Below are 20,709 nucleotides of genomic sequence, written 5' to 3'. Positions count from 1 at the left end.
AAAAACAAGTATGGAAGAAAGACGATAATTTTACTTCTTTTTGCCCTCATATCTTAAGTATCCCTCCAGAGACTAATTCCTGTATTGAAACTAAGTTTTGGGTTTAGATATAAATCTTGTTCTACTGTCCTCCAATATGACCGTTATTCTCTGCAGACGGAGCAGGCCTACATCTAGCTGTTAAACATGTGGCCGCTTACATTTTTTATATACAGTATGTCCTTTGAGATCCATGTTTCCAGTGTTCCTTTTCTCCAAATACAGTGCAAATAGTGTCCACATGTATAGTCAATACAGTATAGTACAGTTCATGAGGGGTGACCATCATGCAAGGCCCCAGAAACCCCAGAGTTGGCTGAGACTGAAGTCATTACAGCAGGCATCACTGTGTGGTCGAATGGCTGCACTTGGAGCGCTCCTTCGAACACCTCGGTAGGATGAGACGGTTACTGAAGGTGCTTCTTAGGTCGTTCATCTCCTCATGAAGGGGATGAGATGGGTTCTCCAGTATGTTCCATCACCAGCCATAATGCCGCCTCCCCAGCACACAACAGCAAAGAAGACCACCACTGTTTCGTGGAACATGTGAAACAGCCTATTACACACATTGAATGACCTGAGCCTCCTCAGAAAGTACATTCAGCTTTGTCCTTCCTTTAGATGGCACCACCATCATCTGACCAGTGTAGTCTGTGGTTGAGGTGTACCCCCAGGAACTTGTATGACTCCACCACATTCACCTCCTCACCCTGAATGGTGATAGGTGTAGGTGGCTTCCTGTTCCGTCAGAAGTCCACTACCAGCTCTTTTGTCTTGCTGATGTTTGGCTGCAGGTGGTTGATGTTACACCAGCCGACAAATCTCTCCACCAGATTCCTATACTCATCCTCATTGTCCCCAGTAATTCAGCCGACAATGGATGAGTAGATCCATTTTCACCGTGCACCCAGGCCTTTCCAGGTGAGAGTAAGCCTTGTGCAGTAGGTAAATGATGGCACCATCCACACCAAGAAAATTTATAAAAATTATAGAAATTGATGAAAAAGACATGATGATAAATTCGCTGATGACATGGTGGAGAGTACCTAAGCGGAACTATGAGTTTAACGTTCTTTGTTGTAGCAACAAAACATTACCACAATTTGCTTCTTCCAACATGATGATGTGAACTTGTTTGACATTAAGCCTTGAATTAATGAAGGTTAATCTGGGCTAATTGTGAATACTATTTCATTCATGGTTTAAAACATGTGACAACACTAGTTTGTATAGAAACAGAGGAAAGTGAAAGTCATCCATTGACATTTCAAAAGGTGAGATATTTTGAAACAGCCATTGAGTGATTTTTGCTAACAGCTATCGAATGATGGCAGCTTAACCTTTTCGCATGCAGCATCCAGCGCTGCAGAGAAGCTTTAATGGAGTAGCAATAAATCCCGTCTCTGAGACTTCCACCTATCAGACAACAGCTCCTCAGAGAGATGAGAGCTGAGGTATTTAATTTCTCTTGTCAAAATACTGACAATATGTTTGTGTGTGTTTTTATGTATGGGAATGTGTTTGCATTAATGCAGTCTGGGTAAACTTTATTTCCTCCTGTCAAAATAAAACTCACAGGGAATGTGTGTAGGTGTGTGCATATACAGTGTGTGTGTGTGTGTGTGTGTTTGGAATCACATCTGTTGAAAAGCGTTGGCAAACGTCATGTACATACAGTGTATGTTTGTGAATACAAGTGTTGATGATTAAACAAGTGGAAAATGATTCCATTTAAATGTATTACTGAGTCAGTGCAGCAGTGTTCTGGTGCTGTGGATTTGGATGTAAGTAACACAGTCTTACGAAAATGTTCAAGGTGAGCACAAACGCTGAAACAGATTACATGTTGCGGATATGAATCATGTGAAGGCAAAATGATTTGTATGACAAATTGACCTCATGTGGCCTGACAATTTTTTTTCATTTGGTCCATTTCCGGTTTTGTCTCTAACCTCCAGTTGCTATTGCTGGCTTTAGTAAATATAAAGAAAAAGTTGCAGTTCTGATCGGTTCACACAGCCTGCTAAAAATTGGGAACACACCTTCACATTTTTGAGAAGGTCATATGGCGTGACAACACCACATCACAGATATCGGAGTAAAAAGCTGACCTTTGGCACAAAGTGACTAAGTGCAAACAAGCTTAAAACTAGCTCAACTAGCTTACTTTGTATTGCAGTAGCTGTTTCTATGATGAAATATTTCAAGAGCTCTAATACTAACTTCCCTCCAACTATGTAATATAATAATAATAATATTATTGATAATATAATGTAGAATAATTAGCTTGTCACACAATAATAAGCTCATGTCATGGAAAACTGGACTGTGCATTGTAATAGTGTAACTAAAATAAGTCTCCACTGTGACTGTGTTTTGGATGAAGTATTGTATTAACACAAGTTTTGACCCCCGTACTTATGAAATGACATGTATACTTCCTTTATGTGATGCAAATCATGTTGAAATTGAATGTTTGTTGGGGTTGGCGCATAACATAGTTGACTGGAGCCAGAAAAGCCAGTTGTGAATTTGGGTGAGTCAGAAGACATCAAAGTACAAAGACGTCTTACTTCATGACTGGCAGAGCTAGAGTGGGCCGCAGAGTGAACATTTTAAACACTAGACTTCTCAGACAGGGCACTTTCCTTGTTTTTATGTTGTTTTTAACGTGTATTTTAGCTTTATGTTAGTCTACGTGTCTTCATGTTGATGTGTGTCAACAAATGCTCTCATATGTAGCTGTTTAGAAGCTGAAGCTGTCGTTATTTAGGTCTTAATGTTGTGGTGTATGTCAGTGTACTGACGAGCTGTTAACTTGTCTCTGAGCAAGGTGTCCGCAAGGTTCACTGTCAGAAATATCAGCACTGTTTAAAAAGAGGAAACGAGACACAGAGGAAGCAGTGTCCTCAAGATGAAGACAGGCGAGAAGGGGAAGATGACATGAAGGCAGAAATGAGAAGATAACGTCAGAGACCCCATAAAGCTATAATTTCAACTGTTCGATAGGTACAAAATGGAGCAGCAACTTTGCTTTTCTTAGATTCTACTTATAACATGTTACCACTTTCTCCCTCAGGGGACAGAGAGCCATTTACAGCATTTTTTTTTTTATAAAACACAGCTTCACAGCCTTATCAAGCAGGTTATTACTATTCCTGTCCTTTCACACAGACTTTTACTGTGTTTTTGATCAATGGCTGGAGCGTGGCAGTAATGGAGCCGGGGCTACGGCTTCCATTTTTACTGAGGACACCCACACACTATAAATCGTGCACACTCATGGCCCTGCAAAATGCATCGGATAAAAGCATCCACCACCAAATGGAATAATAGATCAACTTTTTCTTTCAACAGTTTCTATTCCTATTTGTTTGATCTATCTGGTTTTGTCTTGAATATTTATGCAGTCTATTCTGCAGTGTGTGTGTGTGTGTGTGTGTATGTGTAGGTGTGTCCTGCCTTATCTTCCTGGTGCAAACACAGTTTAAGGATTTAATTCAAAACAAAAACACTGCATTTATGTTTCTTTTATAGCCATAACCACTACATCATAAGTCTGAGAAGTTACTTGTGACTTTGGTGAAGAAAAAATAAGTCAAAAACACCACTAAATGTGTACATTGTTGAAAATAAAGGTTTTAAAGTAGGAAAAAAACATTTCTAAAGTTTTTATGTTAAAGTGGTGTCCCTGTTCTTAAAAACTGGGGAAAAAACAGGCAATAATTAATTTTAAGTGCTGCTCTCGAGGGAGTAAAATTTCACTAATTCATTAAAAACACACTTGTTCATGCAGGATAATTATTATAATCAGACTAACTAGAAGGCACGCAGAGTGCAAACCTCTGCTCTGGCTGTAGTGTTCTCCAACATCCTGCTACACTTTAAAGGCTCATTGCTATCACTTAAATTTGAAGTCAGATTGATTTATTGGTCTTGTAAACAACCTCAGGATTTTAAAAAATCTAATCTTTAATCTCAGCTCATTTAAGAGTTTTGATTAAAACATTTTATCTAATGGCAGAAATCCCAGAACCAGATCGCATCTAAAATGTAATAATTCGCTGTTTTGACGATGTGTTGTTTCTTTGACAAATGGATTGTAAAACATTCAGAAGCAAAGGAGATTTTTCCTTCTTTTCATCCCTCTTTGTGCTCCGCCAGGCTCAGAGCGTGCTGTCGTTTCAATGGGCTGACTAAGCAAGTATTAAACTGCCTTTGTAAGCAGTTCAATACTTTATACCTCTTAAAGGAGCAGTGTGTAGGATTTAGTGGCATCTAGCGTGTAGGAAAAACTACGGTAGCTGTGAAACTCGCTTGTTGGTTCTGAGCTACTGTAGAAACCTGGCGGTGCAACATGTCAGCCTCCGTTGAAGGGGACTCGGTCCCTCTGTAGATATAAATGGCTTATTCTAAGGTAATGAAAACACAACAATTCTTAATTTCAGGTGATTATACACTAATGAAAACATACTTGTGAATATTATATTCCATTTCTTTCTATAGATCCTCCTAAATGTTACACACTGGACCTTTAAGTTCAAAATATCGTTGAGGAAGTGCAAAAACAGCTGTATGTTTTAATTTGATTATCTTGATTTTTCAAAACAAAGTTTTTGCTGAATTTTCTCAAGCCATACCAAAGTATAATCCTTAAATTGTATTTACAGCGAAAAATGGAAAAACATTTTCACATGAAGAACAAAGTAAGTGTGATGTCTCATAAAATAATGTCGCAGGATGACTCGTATCGATGACACGTATTTCAAAGCAATAAATTAAGCATATTTGACTGTATTGCAAATGAGAATGGAATATTTTGTTTTTAGCCTTGCTAGCAGTATGGCTCTAGGGACGGCAATGTTTGTTTGTTGGTCGGCCAGTCCATCTGTCCATCATTTTGGTCCAGACTATAATACCTCAACAACTATTAATGGAGAAATTCTACTGACTTTGGTAATGCTGGATTTTACCTCTAGTGCCACAAGCAGGTGGACATTTTTGGTCTTGAGTCAAATGTTGTGATAAATGTTGGATGGATTATCATTACATTTGGTTGAGATATCCATGGTGGCCAGAGGATGGAGCCTAATGACTTAGGTGATCTCTTCCACCAGCAGGTCAAAGTTTACATTGTTTCAGTGAAATATCTCAACACCTACTGGATGGATTGGCGCAAAATTTGGAACAGAGATTCATGGTTCCATGAATCCTAATGACTTTGGTGGTCCCCTGATTTTTTCTCTAGCCCCACCAGGAGGTTTATATTTGTGATTTTTAGTGTCTCGACAATACTGGATGGATTGCCATCAAATTTGGTACACACATTCATGCCCTCAGGATTAATTGTAATAACTGGTGATTCTTTCACCTTTCATCTAGTGCCATCATCAGGTCAAAATTGCAATTTGTCTAATACTGCAGTAAGAGTGAAGATTGTATTTTAAGGTTCATCATTTCCCAGAAATCTTATGAGAAGATGAATCAGTAAATACCGCACCCCTTGGATCTGCAATAAATCTCTTCTTATTGGCTGATGAAGAGGTTCAGTGTTTTTTAGGAGTACATTTTGTATTTTCTCTCAATTTGTGATTCATTGCTTCCTGCATGTTAAGAGGATTTTCCTCCGGTGTCCAAACCCAACACCTGAGTTTCATTAAGGCAAACAAGGTGAATTTATTCAGTCTTATTAGGAGGACTGGGATGCTTGTGATTTAGACTGAAAACGCAGGTGTGTTTTTGTACAAATATTGTAAAATGTATTCTCCTGTCGTCATTCATTGAACCTGTTCCTCCTGTTTGTAACTCAGTGTAACCTCCAGTAGGTGCAGACACATTTTTTAGTTTTTCTCCTCATTTCTTTGTCCCCTCTTCTTCCCTGCACATATTTTGCTGTTACTCTGTACTGTTTGTTCTAATATATTATTAAAGAACATTTTAATGCAAAATTAAACTCTACAGTCATCATTCATTCTTTTATTTTACCTGCCTCTTCTTAGCTAACTATAGGTCCAGACACATTTATCTTCACATCTCCCACCCTGTCCTCATCCTCCTTTAGCTACAGACTTTATTATGATTAAGCCTCCCTGTGAAAACTGACTCTCCTATCATTGTTCATTTATCCTTTCATACTTTGTCTCCTTTGAACCTCCATCATCATGTCCTACTATAGATGATTTTTCTTTTCTCAATTATATGTACCTGTCTTTTATTATCAGTATCACTGCCTAATTTGCATTTATAATAAACAATTGGAATTCAGATATCACCCACATTGTTCCCTGTGATATACAAATAAGGTTTTATCCCAGTTTAATTACATTAGAAATACATTTTTCAGAAGTAAAAAACTAGACCTTCCAGTAGCTTGAAAGCTGTCATGTTTTACCTTGGTAGCTAGCAAGCTAGTTCCCAGTCAATCCAGGAGTCTCTCTCTGCTTTCAGTCTTGATGCCAACTTAAGCTAAACACATCCTGTACATACTTTGTCGTTGTACTAGGCTGTACCCAGTGTGCTCTTACAATTTTTTTCTTACCATATATTTAACTTTTTTCTTTTACCTCTCTTCTTCTTTTCCTCTTCTCCAATGCATCTAGGCATTGAGTGCATCGTGGTGCTACCTGAATCGATGAGCCACTGGTATCCTGTCTTTGGCACCTGCGTCTTCCTCTTCTCCTTCCTCATCCCTGTGGCTATCATCAGCATCTGCTACAGCCTGATGGTTAAGCGCCTGCGCAATGTTCGCATCCTGTCCGGCTCTAAGGAAAAAGACCGCAACCTGCGGCGCATCACCAGGATGGTCCTGGTGGTGGTGGCAGCGTTTGTCGTCTGTTGGACCCCCATCCAGATCATGGTCCTGGCTCAGTCGCTGGGCTTCAACCTGAGCAGCTTGTTCACGCTGGTCCTGATGCACTTCTGCATCGCACTGGGCTACGTCAACAGCAGCTTGAATCCCGTGCTCTACGCCTTCCTGGATGAGAACTTCAAACGCTGTTTTCGCGAGTTCTGCCACCCATCGCCATTCCGCCTCGACACCCAGCAGTCCGGCAGGATGAGGAGCATCGCTAGGGAGGTGGCAGCGGCCTACAGCTGCAAGGCCGGAGATGGCGGGGGGCCTGGGGGAGGGACGCCTAATCCAGCATGACTAGGCGTGGAGCTCCCCTTGGTGGGGGTAGACCCCCAACAGAGGAGAGAGACCCAGGGTACAGGGAGCTCCAACACAGAATTGACTCAGATTACAGCTCTCTAGCGGCACGAGCCTCCCCGCCCCCCAACTAGAAGACTGGCCTGGGGCGGGGAGGAGGGAGATGAGGAGGATGGGGTAGAAAGGAAAAGAATTTAAGAATAAGGATGGGGATGACAAACATAGACCCGTAGGGTGGTTATATGGGTGGAAGGAAATTGATATGTTGAAAGCTTGGTTGGGAAGGGTGGTGGACATCTGAGTTGGAGATGGTATGGGAGTAGGTCAAACCATTGTGGATCTTGGATCTTGGAATGACTATGACCCTAACTCCGCTGAGGCGGTAAGATATTTTGAAATGGAGCTACAGACCTCACTAAGACTTGATTAAGGATCCAACTATCTTGAGGTGGATGTAAACACAAAAGAGGTGACAGCATTATTTGACATTTATTGCAGCTCCAAAAACAATATCCTTACTAACAGAAACTGGATCTGCCAACTGATGGTACCCAGTTGCTGCAACTCTAGAAAGATGCCTGACTCTGTAGTTGGGTATGATAACACATGGGTTGGGGCTAGACAATAAAAACAACACAGGATTAATAAGGCGCTGCACATACCAAATCACTGAAACCACCATGCACTACTTTGGTGCTTGTAGAAAGAATATTTCCAACATTGGAAGCACGGACCGTGGCTATCTGGCAGTAAGGACCTAGGACTGAGGACTTGACAACAAAGAGTAAAGCTTTCTGGAAGTGTGAAATGGAGAATAAACTCTTTCACTACATTATTGTATCTTTATCAGTTGATGTTTCAGAACGTTATGTCATGAGTGGTGGGAAGCGGTAGACATAACGCCTATTGTCCCACACTGATCTCAGTATGGGGTCTTTAGTGTGATGGTTTATCTAAAAATTGGTCTACATAATGATATTATGCTGCTGAGCCATTATTAGGACTTAAATGGACACACAAAGTGTAATTTGATATTTGAGACTGTATAGACAGGAAGTTGGATGTAATATCTACAAACAATAGTTGGCATAGAGAATAGAACAATGTGCAACAAGCTACTCTTGAACAGTATTTCTTAAACTGTATCTATGGACAGGAATTCAACACATGAATGTTATTTCCCATAGGAGCAACATTTATCAATGTGTCCTGAAACATAAAAAACCTGAGAAATCCCATCCTAAAACAAGTTTCTTAGAGTTTTTGTGATTTTTGAAAACTTTCTATGATCACCTGTGGGGTGTTGGAAATTTTGAGTTTGGGGTGGGGGGGGTAACCTGAAAGAACAGCAAAAAGTCAAGCCTAGTAAGGGTATTATCACCGTTATTCCTTTTCTTCGTCTTGCTGTGTTTTAGGACACAAAATGAAAGACAGTGCCTGTCTATGGTGGGTCCACACATGAAATGTTAGTTAGCCTGTATCCAAGGATGGAACTTTTCAGGATAAAATGCATTGAAAATCTAATGTAAGGAACTGCACACTACCCCAAACATGATAGCAGAGTCACACAGTCTGCCTTGTGTTCGTTAAAATGAACCCTTAAAGACATGCTCCTCAACGTTGCCACAGTTAGTTGAAAGAAAGAAAAAAAAAAAGAATGCTTGCTAGTAATGATGATGAGTAGGGCTGTGTACGTTTAAAGCCCTGATTTCTTGAATCTGCTGCAGAAACATACCATGTTCCTCCGTGTGCGAAATTACTTCCCTGCAGTGATCCCATTTTTCTGTATCATCACTGTCTTTTGCAAAGCTTAGTCACACTTTTGACTACCTCCGGCCCGCCATACTGTAAACACTATACATGAGCATTGATGCATTCATAACAGTTGATGTAGAGTGAAGTTTACTAGCATAAATAAACCAAAGTTTGCTTTCAGGAGAGTGGAATTGTAGGGTTCATTTGTAAGGAAGGTGTGGTTCTTATAAATGTGTGTATAGTTCTAATTTCAAAACATTATTTTGATACCCAGCCCTAATGATCAGATAGGTACTCAACTGGTAACTGGCCAACAACTGAAGCTGTTTATATGGTACCATTTCAATTATTTTAGGGACATTATTAGATTAGTCAATGATACAGGTGTGGAGTGGCAGGTTACTACCCATTTTACTCAATCCACTAAATTTGACCCACTATGGAAAGGACACATCTAATATAATGATGAGAACATCAGATATTTCTGTAAAAAACAATTAGGTGGGAGGACAATACCATCTGAGACATCCTGCTTAAATACATTAAGCATCCTTTTTGAAAATGACACATCTGGGTGTGTTGTTTTTCCCAGGTGTGTAGCTGCTGTCCGATTTGGGGAATCAGAGGTGAAACTGAATGGGGTCGAGGTTGGATTTGGGAGTGAAATCTGGTTTGAGATATTTTGTGGTTGGGACATTTACATTGGACAGGGTTGGGTAGGGGTTTTGTCAGTGAGTCATTTTGACTCCCAGCACCACAGTGGCAAAGCAGGAGGAAGGGGTCACAGTGCTCTGACCCCACTCCAAGGGACAAAGGGGCTCTCTCTCTTCTTAGTGTCTTAAAGTGAAAATCAAACCTAAAACAGAAACCACATAAGGTATTCTAATTGTCCTGGACAGTTTTGGAAATTATTTGACAGCATTAGATACAGTGTTTCAACTTTTGGACATCTTCTGGGACACTTAGTTGACACTTTAGCTTATTTAAAAATAGACAAATATCAAAAATATGACCCAATATGATGAAATGATAACAATTTCATGCAAAATATAATATGATTTACTTCTGTTCTTAACTGGAAATGTGTCTCTCACATTAAATCTCTCAGTGACAAGTTTTTTCGTAGTTCCAGTTCTATTTGTAGTAGTTTTTATATTAACGATATTGTGATGAACAAAAATTATAACAGGTCTTTCTTAAATGTTTGCAAAAAGCACTATGTTAGGACAAATAAAAGACAAATTATTTACAGTTTTTTTTTCTGGCACCACTCATTACAAATCAGCTTCTCATGAACAGTCAATGGAGCTTCTGTCCAGAAACGGTTTCTTTCTCAATTTCTGAGTCTGACTGTAAGAGAGTGGCCAATACAGTAATCTTTTGAAGTTTTTATTGTGAAGCTTAATGTTCGCTCTGAGGAATTACGTAATTTTACATTTTTGAAGTTACACATTTTCACACTTTGGATATTCCCACTGCTCTGATGAGGCAGAAACTGTCCAGGCATTAAGAATTAACATGTGTATTCTGTTTTAGGGTTGGTGTCCCCTTTAATTTTGTATTTGTGTCTCTCCATATAATTTGGATCAGTTAGATTGATTAAGATGTCTTTACTTTAAATTCAAAACATGTTTTTTTTTTCTTTGTAACTTATTTTTTTCATTAACAGGATGAGTTTCAGGATAGCAAGTTGACACTATTTGCTGCCACGAAGGTTTGCTATCCATTGTAGAGTTTTTAAGTTATGTCTGTACAAACCAATTTGTTTTCTGCAGCTACTCTTTGCAGCACATATTAATCTTTTTGTTCATTTTCTTAATTTTGTCTTGTCTTTTGTTTGAGAGGAACAATTCTATGAACTTACATTGCCTTAAATATCAAGTGTAGTCTGTTACTGAAGCTCGCTCTCTGGCTGGATCAAATGTGTTCTAGTTTTTACTGGTGCTTCGCTGTTAGTTTATACTAGTCCAGACCTGTATTTATAAAGCCTCTGAGGACAGGAGTCGTCAGGCCAGAGACCAATTCAATTTTGAGTTTGTATTTCTTAAAATAGCTGTCTTTAGCCTTAAACTAAGGGTTTAACTACTTTATCAATGGCTACCAATTGATAAAATATCAGAGCTAAATCTAGTGTAATTAACTCTGTTGGCATTTTAGGGAAGTGGACATTTTTCTTCCTTAAACTTTGTACAATAAAACTGTGAGCTGTCACCTTGATTCTTACCTTTGTGGCTTGCAAAAGTAACCCACATTTGATAAAATGTAAATTGAGATGATGGATATGGAAAGCCAAAATGTAAAGATAAAGCGTGGATTATACCATGGCCACAGAAAATACTCCTTTCTGATTGGCTGGCAAGTGTGTCAGCTAAAACTATACATGTGGATAAACCAAACACAATCCTGGTCAACAGTTTAACCTCAGTTCTAAATCAGTACACAAAGTATATTAAACTGCATGTATCCATGGCAGCAGCTCTTTCGACCACTTACAGTCAACTCTCATGAAATATACCTTACAATGGGTTAAAGTGACTACATAGACACTTTAAATCAGATGATGATTTTAACACAGCTTCTCTTTTCGCCTGTGGTAATTGGTCATCGGATAAACCAGTAACACACTCTGCGGTGTCCTCAGAGTGCATTATCGCTTACTTAATGTACATTTGGGAGCCCTTTGCTTTTGCAGAATAATATGATGTGGTTACCTCTTATAAACTGAGGATTCCAGCTGCATCTTCAGTAAGCTGAGCACACCTTTACACCATGTGAATTTAAAGTCTACACTGAGAAGAACAGTAAACAAATGCTCCTCTAGGAAGCAGTTACTAATATAGGTCAGGAGGCTGGAAACACTAGCTCTAGCTCTTAATGACACAGATATTGTATTCTACAATTAATTACTTGCTTCTGGATCTCATAGTATTGATCTAAGTTCATCATGTACAGTAGGTCACATAAGAAATTAAACTAGACCATGACTGTAAATGCAAGCATTAATGTTTGAAGATTAGTCTGTTATTGCTCTTTTTGTAGTTTCACAAAAGCAGCCAAATATTCACTTTACTTTTTTCGGTCCTGGAAGTCACAATAGACATTCTTCATTTCAAGTAGGCTGCATTTGATGATTGACAATGTTCTCATTCACCTAAACATCAGTATGAACTGTTTGTACATCTGATTGGATCAACACCCCACTCCCTCATCAATTTTGGTTCTCAAATTTCACCTAAAATATCCATCTAAATCAGCTTCTGAAAAAATCTAAAATAGGGCATAAAAATGGAGAAAATCATTTTCATTATTTTATTTTAATCCATAACACCTAGTCCAAGTAGTTTAAACATAAACTCCCTGATAACTTGTTTTACACTATGGCCATGAACAAAACTTGTTGAGCCACATAACTAATTAACTCTCTCTGGTGAAACTAATCTAACCATGGGTAAAACTGATAAACAGTTAAACTGAAAGAAATTGATGATCCTTTTTACTTTATTTAGGTTACCATGCCATAAGCATGATTATACACTCCAAGGTGTTCTGATATAGAAAATAATGGACTCGGCTTTGCCTTCAAATTGAGCATTGTTTTCTTGTAATGTTTTCTTCTTATAATGTCATAAATTCTTGAAAATGTTTAAACACTAGCTCTACATAATTATTAGTGCCGTTAGCTGAGTGCGATAAGAGCTCTACATTTCTGCCATACCTCTGGTATCCTTGATGATCAAGACTGTCTGTTCTGTTCTGAGATAGTTTTATGAATACTGGTCGTCTTTTGTACAACCTAGCAGACTTTGTGTAGGAAAATTGGCCGGAGCATCGAGGACACTGGCTTCGACATGATTCGCCTTCATGAAGACGTGCTATAACGCAGCTGTGAGGCTCTTTGTGCTTAACTGTCACTGTTAAAACTGAAGACGCAACGATATTTTGTATTACTGTTTGGTGTTTTTGTAGCACAAAACTACATAAAAAGGACTCCAAGAGGGTGAAATCCTTCTGTTGAACAATGCAGAGTCTGCATAATTATACTGTCTTTTAGCTCTGTATAAACATTTTGTTTGAATATTACACTTACGTAAAAGTATAAACATAGTTCTGATCATTTAACGTCTGACCTCTTTCTCTTGTTATTCTTGGTGTATAAATAAAAACTATTTCTCGCCAACCGTAATGGTACGTATTGTTACCTCCATGCATCCGATCGCAGGGAGATTCCTTTCATTCGTTTACATTTTACAGACCACATGAATGTCAAATGAAAAACCTGTTGAAAATCCAAATCTAGGAAGAAAAAAAACATACAATGTTGATGTTGTTGTTATTACTATTATTGCTATCAAAAGAGAAAAACAGTGTTGCATTAATGTTTTTTGCTGTGCGGGAGACTGTCTGGTATGTAGCTATGTAATACTTGTGGACTGCATTTTGCTCACTGCCTGAGTCATGAAATGAAACAGTTCTTACGGCTCAAAAAACCTTGTATCGCCTTTTTTCAATCACAAATCCACTCACGCAACATGGCCGTGATCACAAAACTTTAAGTAGTTTCAACACTTCTTATCTCACTTTGGGGGTCGGTACTAGGTCAGAGCATCAGCTAAATGCTAAAATGTAATGTAATTATACATGTTTTACATATGAACTGATGCTATCTAGTCACAATTAACTATTACTAGTGGGATTTGAATATTGGTTGTGATTGCTGGGGTCAGGTGACAGAGCTGTTTGTATCACATGACTCTGGCTGTAGCTACATAAACTTACTTGTGTCTGTCCTGCAGGTGGCAGACTGAATTACCATGCTAGCTGGCTTGTTGTCAATGCATAGAGACTTTTTGCTGAAGCTTGAATTTTAAATTGTATATTTTTCTCTGCATATGAAATGAAAAAATTAATAAACATGTATGACTTATTGTTGTATTGTTTTAACTGTTTGTCAGGTGGATTCTAAATGGGATCAGTCAGCTCATTTGGTACAAATCACAATGCAGAGTTCACATCCAATGCACTCAGTATTTATATAAAAAGTGTGAATTATGACTGCAAAAAGTGGCCATTCAACACATTCCAACTAATAAACTAAACTAATAAATTAAATCATCTAGTTTTACAAGCAGATTTCTTTCATTTATATAAAATTAAACTGAAGAATAAAAAACCTCAGATAAGTATTGAGATAAAGAGCTAATGTCTAAGAAGCTTCATTGGACAAAACAATCTCCAAACGTGTGTATTTGTATCTTGCCAGGAAACACCTGTTTAGGCATTTTCCTACTGTGCAGCTTCAGTGGAAGATTTTACACAAGTTCACATCTTTAATAAGAAACTTTTACCATTATATTGCTTAGTTATTCCATCAAGTATAGACTATGTATTTTTACTTTGAGCATACCTTGTAGGAAAGCTTGGCAGAGTGGTCTCCTTGTGTTCTTCAGCAATTCCTTGTTATCAGTTGTTAAGACAGTGAGTTTTCCTTTCAAAGCGGACTGACAAACACAAAAGATGAACAGCTAACAAGAGGAGGAGGCTTTTCCCAAACACCTACTACAGAAGTTCATGTGGGAGAGCCAAATCAATCAAACCTGTTTATAGTTACAGATAGTTACGGACTACCATCATAGAAACACATCAGACACCAATCTTAGTCCCAAAAAGCAGATTCCTAAACACCCTTTTAGAATTTGTCTACAGTACTGTCAGCATGTTTTGATTTAATTTTAGTAGTTTGCAGATGACACTGTCTCCCACACTGCACACACAGAACCATCGCCACATTGTGTTGTACTCTGAAATAATGTTGATCCACATTACAATTGGATTGACACAGAAAATTAACATTATTTCTATTCAATTTCCTTCAATTTGAAATGAGTATGTTTCTTTATGAGCTGAGATTTGTGTATGTAAACATTAAAATTTTCTGACAATATACATTTTGGAGACAGAACAAAAGTGCAGCAGTAGCTCAGTGAGCAAGTGGGCCTAGTGAAGCATCTACAGTACATCTGTATTATAAAGCTGTCTACAGCTGTCCAGTTATGCCTCTTTGTGAAGGGAAATCAACAGATTTGTCTTCTTTATCTTCTTGAAAAGTCCTTGATCCAGTGTTAGATAAAGTAAAATTATTGATCCCATACTATTTTTTGTTTTCCACAATGGAAGTTTGAAAAAAGGTATAGAAATTCACTTATAGAGAGGTTTCAGTACAATGGCTGTTGCTGCTGTCATCCTGACATACTGTATTTACAGATAACCTTAAAGTAAGTGTGGATTAATACATATACTTATTCAGAGATAATGGAATGTTTTTATGTTTCTGGAGGACAAACCCTGCTGATACAGAATGTGCAGAAATATTTCTGCCATAGTATGAAAAAGTTCCTTTGAATCAGAGGTGCAATGGGGCTCATAAGCAACCCAACGTATACCCAACTCTGGGAAGTGGGACTACTGTATACCTAACTAAATATAGCCACATGCAACATAAGTACCCTCTATAAAATCACACCAAGCCTGGAGAGAAGCGCTGTCTAAAGGACAAATGTCCCTTCACTTGCTGTCATTCCATGATCCATGAGGTGAGTAGATGGATGAATATAGTTAAAACACTAGTACATGACTCACTAACAAGAATTGAACACAAAGACACAGCATTAAATTTTGTCAGCAAGAAAAAAACTGTCTCTCAATGATGCCAGTGATGACAGTTAGGAGCTAGAGGGGGAAGCATCTTCAGAAGGAGATGAAGACGGACATGACATTAGTTAACGATGTTACACCGGCAGCCTGGGCACCACAGGGGGTGTGTGTCGATCCTTTACTTGAGTAAAAATGTCAATATGTCAATATAGAAATACTCCATTACAAATTAGAAACTACATTATACCCACCTACCAAGACACCACTACACAAGGAGGACACAATGTGAAAAACAATCAACTGAGACTTTTTCATGAACAACAATTTGACCTTTTCAAATAGTTCCTTACAATGGGTTTCGAAATAATTGTGAGAGGAAAAAGGTTAAAGCAATTTCCCAGTGTCGCCCTTTCAGCACTGAAGAGCATCTGTTTTCAGCCTTTAGATCTGTCCTGTATTTGCTGCACAGTGGATACTTTAGACAGCAGCTTCCTGTGTGATGAGTTTTTGACTCAAAAGTGGCAGTCTAAAAATTGCATTGTCATTCAGTCACTTTGTTGATCTGTGAAAAACTTTGGTCCAGAGCAAAATATGTCACCAACTACTCACTAGATCAACAAAGAATTTGCTGTGGAAATGTGTGGTTCCCAAAGGACAAATCCTAATGATGATCGTGATCCCTGTTCTTTTGCACACAACCATTTTCAGGTCAAATTTTCATCTTGACAAACACTTTGGTACAGATTTCCATGACATTTACTTTGGATACTCATGTTTCCCATAAGATGATCCCATTGGCCCCCTGATTTTCCCTCTAGCACCATTATCAAGACACATTTCCCATTTCCTTCAGAAATATCAAATCCAAATGGGCATATTGCTGTGAAATCACTTGAGTACTCCCATACTTCCCAGAGGATGAACCCCTTTGATTAAAAATTTTCCTCTGGCATCACCACAAAGTCAAAATATTATCTTTACACACAAAGAATCTTATAAACTAATAGGCATGCTGCCTTGAAATTGAATTATTACATTCATGCCTCCCAGAGGATGAACCCTTTTGATTTTAATGACCCCATGACCCTTTCTCCAGTGCCACTCTCAAGACAACCTTTATGTTTTTAACCCCAACTACTTGTAAGGCTCTGAAATGCTCACACAGTTGTCCAATATGTGTTTTGTTTTTTTTGGGTGCAGTGTAATGGGTGCTGTCCAGAATCAGGCAATTAGATGCAATTATTCACTTTTTCTGGGAGTTTTGTTGGTATGCCCCATTTTGTAAATTAAGTATGCTTACATTGGATAACCTTTTAAAACAAAACAAAACATAATTTTAACTGGCATTTTATGTATCATTGTTTCAATTAACCAAACAGTTCAAATTTAGTAGATTTGTTGGGAGCAGTTTCAACTATTTTCTTTCTGCCGATAGTTCCTACATGAAACTGCTCACAACAAGGTTTGTGGGTTATCTTGAGTAAGCGGGTCATGATTTCTGGAAAGAGACGTTGCTTTGTTGTTTTTCATGTATTGTTTTGGCGCTTTGAGCACCACAAGCCGAGTGCCCTATAGTTCCATTATATTCAAGAAAGGCAGATATCTTTACGGCTGATTTCTCCAGAACTCTGCAGCTCACACCAAAACAATCTAGATGGATAAATAGCACTACAGGTGAGAGGAAACATATGTATTTTAGCTTTTGGGGTAACTGTCCCATTAACGTTAGCTAGATTGTGGGTTATCTTAGCTAGGTTGTGGACGAGACGGTTTCCCAGCCAGCAAACCAGCTCCAGACAGCGATACTCACAACTCTCCTGCTACTATAGCTAACATCACGACAACAGCACATCTTGGCAAACTATAAAGTTAGCTGAATGTCCGTGGGCAAGTCTTTTAACGTCACCTGACACACAAATCATGGCTGGAATAGTGTTGTGTGGCTCGGTCCGGTTCTTTGTTTCCCATTTACAGAGCCAGGGCTGTGTACAAACACCAGATTTTTTTTTTTCAGTGCACACACAGAACCAACGGCTAGCAGACCGTGAGAAGATATTCACTGAATGTGACAAAAAGACATGTATTGGATTACAATCACAACCCCCAAATCACTATCGCCACATGAGTTAACACAATGGTGATTGTGATGAAATTATATGAAAGTCCTTGCAGTATACCTGTAGTATTAAACCTTATTTGCTGTTAGCACCAGTAACTAGGTGTCGCCAAATCAACCAGGACTGAAATCTGTCTTTCTGTTTTCGCTCGCCTGTCAACTGTGTAGATTTCGAATAATGGCAGATTTTTTGAAAATTGATGGCAAATCGAAATTGTGCTCCAATGTTTTCGGAGTTGGGAAGCTCAGAGGTTCACATAGCAAGAGGTAAAACAAGGATTTGATACATAAAGTGACTGAATGTTAGTTACAGAAAACAAAGGCCAACGACTTTATACGTGAAACATTTATTACACACACAACTAATAACTACTAGACACACAAAAGAAAGGATAAATGCAGCCATGAATGTTATGAATACAGCAATGAATAGTTGATAAATGATTGAGGACCAGTGTAATCAGATAAGTAGATAATTACCCTTTATGCGTCATGTTACAGCATGTTATGACCATTACACATACATATGTATACATATTCTTAAAACAGCAAATGAGAAAGTAAAATAAAATCAGTTCATGTCAGTGTTAATTCATGTCCATATTCTTTGGATCACAGGAATGTCTTGGTTTGTCTCTGAGAGGCATGCAGAAGAAGGGGGAAGATCCATCCCCGAGCAGCATGAACTCTGAGGCGTGAATGAAGGATAAGTGGAGATAAGTGGAGTTGAAGGATCAACATCAGCATGTTGAAATTCCCATTCTATCTATAACATTAATTAAACATTGTACATCAATTAATGTATATTTAAATCTTAAATGTAAAGTTGGTTTCTTTTGTTACTTGTTCCCTGTATGGGTTATTGATGAAGTCCAGATTTCACCCTGAGGGTGGATTAGTGAGGGCCATTAATTGGCCCATTGTCACTTAACTTTTATTGGCATCCTCTCTGAGTGCTGGCAGGGGTCGGTTTTATGACCCGAAAGGAAAGTGAAAACAGGATATTTAGGGGAAGTTTATCTTCTGAATTCTCACAGAGCTTGTTCATGAGTCAGATGGCATTTGCAGGCTGTTTAGGAGAGGGCATCAGTTCTGTGTGGAATATTAAAATCTTTTATCATCATCATCATATTTCCTACTGTATCGTATTTATTCTGTTTAGTTAAGGACTACTTTAGGTCAAACAAAATAAACATAGCACAACACTGTCCTGTCTCATCCTCTTCTTCATCCTGGCTCTTCTCACTTGCAGTCGCCTCCTCAGCTCAGCAGCTCCTCTTCTGCTTCTCAGTAAAGCATACCGACGGTAGCTGCTAACATTGCCCGGTCCGTCTTTGATCTTAATAGTTACTTTACCTTAATTCTTTATTCTTCTTTTAATCACACACGAACCACAAACAATAGCCTTTACCATTTCCCCTCTTTTTCTTTAATTTGCCTTAAAATAATACTGTAAAATATTTCATTGAGTGGAAGAGGTAATGTTGATTTACTTTTGTGATAAACAATTTTCATTCAATGGTAACTCGGACCAGTAATGTTGTGATTGTAGCAGGTGATGCAGAGAAGACGTATTGCTTGAATATACCTCATTGTGAACTGTCTGCTGGTAATGGCATCTCTAATCGTTCATTTAGTAGGCAGTATGCAGTACATACTGATGAGCATGTACTGCATACACCCTGGAACACAGATTCTATGAACTTTCTATGAACTCTATACAACCTAAATAAAACATATGTTCCTAGCAAATGTGCAGATTATATATATAAATATATACATTTTTTTCCCCAAGTTGTGTAAGACAATTAAGGGGGTTTTGGGGAACATAGTTGCTGGGCAGGATTGTCTAAATTTAGTAATACATAGGTTTGGGCCGGGGGGTCAGGGTCATATGCATAGATCAAGAGTATGAAAAGTCAGGCACTTTGATAGCCGAGGGCTTCTTTGACGATTGCTGGGGGACACTCTGTCAATCCAAGATTGGTTTGAGACTTTTACTTTTTGTTTTGCTTGATTCGAAGCTTTGATAAATGATGTCCTCCCACTGTTTGACCAGTAAGAGGCATCCCTTTTTTTTCAAAATGTTACTGGTAGTAACAATGCCTTTGAAAGTATTTACAGCAGGTATTTTTAATACAAACTTATCTCTCTCTCTTTTCTCCTTCTGTCCTCTGTCTCTTTCTGTCCCTCATCATCTCTCTGCAGTTGTATTTATTTAAATGAACTTGGATGACAAATGAACACAAACACAAAGTGAGGACAGGAGCTTCACCTTGTCCTCACTTTACAAGGAAAAGTCCTTGTATCTATTCATCTGCCTCCTTGCTTTTATCTTCCTCGCCCATCTATCTCTTATTCTGTCTCCTCTTCTCCCCTTTCATGCCATAACAGCTCAGCTCTGTCCTTTTTTCAACTTCTCTCTACTTTTCATCCAAACTTTTCACACTGCCCCACTCACAAATCTACCTATAATCAACTCTCACAAACTTCTCTTGTCCACTGCCCTCTTCTTCCACTTTTTTTCCTATGATTGTCTTTACCTGCTTCTTCTCTCCCCTATAAGAGCTTTTGTCTCCTCTTTTTACCCATTTATCACATGACAAACCCTTTCTGTGCACTCTTGGCTCTCTCTAGTCCTCATTTACCTCTCACTCTCTCTTTCATCTACCTGTACCTGTGTTTTTAGTAGGTGCTTTTATCCAAAGTGCCTGCTTTGAGCTTATAAATTATGGATATTGTAACTCTTCTGAAAATAGACCATATATATACTATTTTAACTTGGATTTACACAGATTTCTTTATATGGTCATCTGCTCCAGACGCATCATGGTCAAAAGTTTATTCCAAGCCAAAAGCCTGTCAAGCTACGGTCTTCTTGGTAAATGTATGTACACGTTCTCGCAAAACAGTCTACTTGAGTAGTATTATAGGCATTTAATGTACTCCAGCATACAAATAACCAACGGTGCAGTGGGATACTATACAGTCATTTGGCGAC

The 20,709-nt window shown here is 38.5% G+C and overlaps 1 protein-coding gene across 2 annotated transcripts in view; it reads left to right on the top strand.

Moving 5' to 3' along the window:
• Positions 1-13,866, top strand: part of oprl1 (opiate receptor-like 1) — a 101,472-nt gene extending 87,606 nt beyond the window's left edge. For both annotated transcript variants that reach the window (XM_044210132.1, XM_044210133.1), the window contains exon 6: positions 6,639-13,866. In XM_044210132.1, the coding sequence (XP_044066067.1) occupies positions 6,639-7,186 (548 nt within the window). In that variant the 3' untranslated portion in view covers positions 7,187-13,866. The remainder of the gene's footprint in view (positions 1-6,638) is intronic.
• The last annotated feature ends 6,843 nt before the right edge of the window (positions 13,867-20,709 follow it).

This window comes from Siniperca chuatsi, linkage group LG10 (assembly GCF_020085105.1).
Source record: "Siniperca chuatsi isolate FFG_IHB_CAS linkage group LG10, ASM2008510v1, whole genome shotgun sequence".
In the NCBI taxonomy this organism is placed as follows: Eukaryota; Metazoa; Chordata; class Actinopteri; order Centrarchiformes; family Sinipercidae; genus Siniperca; species Siniperca chuatsi.
The sequence above is the reverse complement of the archived record's forward strand: the minus strand, read 5'-3'. Positions and strand labels throughout refer to the sequence as shown.